The following is a 3,602-nucleotide window of genomic DNA, read 5'->3' as shown; positions in this document are numbered from 1 at the left end:
TGGTCTCGATCCCCTGACCTCGTGATCCACCCGTCTCGGCCTCCCAAAGTGCTGGGATTACAGGCTTGAGCCACCGCGCCCGGCCAAGCAGCGTGTTTTCTATCACTACTTCCAGGCAGCTACGCCGGCCTTGTGGAATGAGCAGCTCAGTTCTCTACAAGGGGAGCCTCTACGGTCTCAGGCAAGTGCTCAGAGGCCCCCACCGCTGGAAGTGCCTTATCCTGGTGACAGCTTTCCAGTGTCAAGACTGGCTCACAGCGCAGACCTGGGCACAGTCCCCGTGTAAGGAATGGGCTGGTTGGGTCCATGCCCCATAATGCCCTTTCCAGCTGCTACTCCAGGCAAGCCTACTTGATCCTGCCAGGGAGGTACTAACCCAATCCAGTGGCTTCCTGGGGCGGGGGGACAGGACTTTAAAACCTTGCAGAACTCATAAAGACTGGTCCAAAAGAGCAGCCCTTAGTCACACAGCCTTCTAGTTCACCAAGTGTGCCCCACCTGATGCCAGGTACCTGCCCTGCAAAGAGCTGGAGGCCACCTCCAGCACCCGGAGACAGAGTCACAGCAGAGCTCTGCTTCACGGTTACCGAGGCCTTACCGTTGCTCTCAATGTGTCCACTGGCCTGAGGGCCACCCTCGGTCCTGACCACGGTTTCTTGTCGGTCAGAAAGGGTCCCCTGAGAAGAGGAACCCGGCCCAGTTCCCCAGCATCACTGCCATTCCTCCCTCCTTGAAAGTCAGCTCCGCTAGCAGCGCCTGACCTGTGTTGGGGACACTGTGCTCTTCACTCTTCTTCCTGGTCTGGTAGATAATAAACACCCAGATCAGTGACGTCAGCACGATGCTGCTCATGACGGCAATGGTGAAGACGCGTGCCGTGGTCCCGCCCTTCCTGTAGCTTGCTGCGGGCAGGACACTCAGCTGGCTGTGACCTCGCTCCATGCCCACGGTGTTGGACATCTCACAGGTGTATCGGCCCGCGTCCTCTGCCACCACATTCTGAACCACAAGGAGCTGGTTGTCAGGGGTGAAGTGGTGCCGCTCAGTGAGGTTCAGTGGGCGGTCCCCCTTGAACCAGGTGATGCGGGGTGGAGGGATCCCCGTCGCTTTGCATTGGAGGGCCACTGTTTCCCCCGCAGATACCACACGGTCTTCCAAAGGCACTGCCAAGGATGGGGCCTCTACAAGAGAGCAGCAGAGATCTTAGTCATTCTCAGGGCCGCGGTTGCTCTGGTGCTGCCCTGTCTTCTGGACAACGGACAATCCAACATATCAATGACATGCATCTGACATTTTGTATCAGAGTGGCAAGCTTTGGAGAAGACCCTTCGACCCACTAAGTCATCTCCGTTCTGGGGGGTGCTTCCACAGGGACAGCGAACCTCTGCTGACAAAAGCCCCTGCTATTCCCTAACTGACAGTCCTGGTCAGGCCTGTGTCCCTATTCTTTTTTTTTGAGACGGAGTCTCGCTGTGTCGCTCAGGCTGGAGTGCAGCGGCCGATCTCAGCTCACTGCAAGCTCCGCCTCCCGGGTTCACGCCATTCTCCTGCCCCAGCCTCCCGAGTAGCTGGGACTACAGGCGCCCGCCACCTCGCCCGGCTAGTTTTTTGTATTTTTTTAGTAGAGACGGGGTTTCACCGTGTTAGCCAGGATGGTCTCGATCCCCTGACCTCGTGATCCGCCCGTCTCGGCCTCCCAAAGTGCTGGGATTACAGGCTTGAGCCACCACGCCCGGCCCTGTGTCCCTATTCTTGACCAAGCCCACATCCATCCTGTCCAATTCTTAGAATGTTCTATATCTAAACCCTATGAAGACTCTTAATTCACCAGCTATCATTTCTTTTAAAGAGATGGAACTACTTAAGAAAAATTAATTCAAAAAGCAGCCCCAAATTTCAAACAGGGTCGAAAGGCCCACCACACATACCACCCCTGGCCACACACAGCATCTGAGAGTCTCACTCACTCACACACACACACACACACCCGTGGAGCAATAGCCAAACCTAAGACAGTCAGGGTGGCATTAGCTGAAATGGAGCCGGCCGAGTTCTGGGCAATACAGCTGTAAACCCCTGCGTCATCTGTTTTCACATCAGTGATGAAAAACACGTTGTCATCTGGCATGACTTGCATGCGTCGCTCACGGGCGGCGGGGAAATATGTGCCTCCATCCTTCTGCCAGGAAATCTGAGGCTCCGGGTGACCTGCGGCAGCACATTCGAGGCGGGCCCTGGTGGTGGTGCGGACGGTAGTGTCCTGGGGCGTTTTGGTGAATGATGGCAACACTGGAAAACATATGTATACAGGGTCGGGTTATGGGACAGCTAGATGCAAAGCCAGGAAGTCTTCTGGCAAACACCTACCTGTCACTGTGCCCAGTGCCAGTTCACTTCCTTTCTCCCAATGTCTGCCCAGGACCACTCCTGCCGCCTGTGAATCAGGAACCCCCAGCTTCTCCCACCACAGCTGGAACACTTCCATTAGCCTTGCCTTGTACAGCCTGGGCTGGCTCTAGTCCCTTCAAAGTGAAGGCTTTTACTCTACATGGCAGTGTCTACACGGGGCTTTGCCCATCCACGCAAGGTAGGGCCTGATGCTTGCCTGCCTTAATCACCCACCAGGGAAGACGCTGTGGAGATGGAATTTCAGAGGGAAGGCGGGCATGCCTCCACCCTGGGAGAGCAATGGGATGGCTCATCCGTTTGGACGGGTATTCATGGGATGAATGGGATGGCTCATCCATTTGGACGGGTGTTTACCAAGGGTGTTCCCTGCCCGCTGCTGTATACCCAGGCAGGAAAGCATTCAGCTTCCTAGCTTGCTCTGCCTCAAGATCGATGTCCCAACAGAGTGGGATGCATCCAGCTACATGTCAGGCACCACCACAGTTCCTGTCAACGTTAATTTGGGGGAGAGTCTGAGTCTTCCAGGAACTGTGAGGACTTGAAATAAGCCAAGACAACCCGACCACAGTGTGGTAAAGAAGGTGTTTCCCCGTGATCTGTGGGGGCTTAAAGAGCACAGCAGATCCAGCATTCTGATGATTCTCAAGCCAATTCTTTTTAACTAGAGGGTTAGTAATCAGGATAACTCCATTAGGTCACTGGGGTGGGACAGTAAACTATTCAAGCTATCTACTCCCCACCCTTTGCTCCAAACACAAAATAACACATGGTCCCCTTGACAAGCTCTAAGGCTGGTTAATGAGTAAAACCCTGTCAACTGCCAGGACACTGTCTCTTTCAGGCCAGGGTTCACACCAGCCTTGCACTCCACAGCCTCTGACTCCAATGCTGTACTGTCTACTCAAACAGCAGCTTCCCCAGGACAAGGGGATGTGTGGAATTTGGAAACCAGATTATCTGGGCTTACAGAGGATAAGAAATGGACAAAAACACAAGGCTAAGCTCTCCACAATTTGACCTAATATAATAACTACTTTTTTTTGTTTGTTTTTTTGTTTGTTTTTTGAGACAGAGTCTGGCTCTGACACCCAAGCTGGAATGCAGTGGAGTGATCTCAGCTCACTGCAACCTCCACCTCCTGGGTTCAAGCAATTCTCATGCCTCAGCTTCCTGAGTAGCTGGGATTACAGGCA

At 54.0% G+C, this 3,602-nt stretch overlaps 1 protein-coding gene across 1 annotated transcript in view; it reads right to left on the bottom strand.

Annotated features, from left to right (window-relative positions):
- Positions 1-3,602, bottom strand: part of LOC105524044 (leucine-rich repeats and immunoglobulin-like domains protein 1) — a gene marked incomplete at its 5' end in the record, with an annotated part of 113,240 nt that overhangs the window by 2,196 nt on the left and 107,442 nt on the right. The window contains 3 exon segments of the mRNA XM_011959136.1: positions 599-696; positions 749-1,181; positions 2,008-2,289. Coding sequence (XP_011814526.1) covers positions 599-696; positions 749-1,181; positions 2,008-2,289 — 813 coding nt within the window.

This window comes from Colobus angolensis, unplaced genomic scaffold, assembly GCF_000951035.1.
Source record: "Colobus angolensis palliatus isolate OR3802 unplaced genomic scaffold, Cang.pa_1.0 Scaffold482, whole genome shotgun sequence".
Lineage (NCBI taxonomy): Eukaryota > Metazoa > Chordata > Mammalia > Primates > Cercopithecidae > Colobus > Colobus angolensis.
The sequence above is the reverse complement of the archived record's forward strand: the minus strand, read 5'-3'. Positions and strand labels throughout refer to the sequence as shown.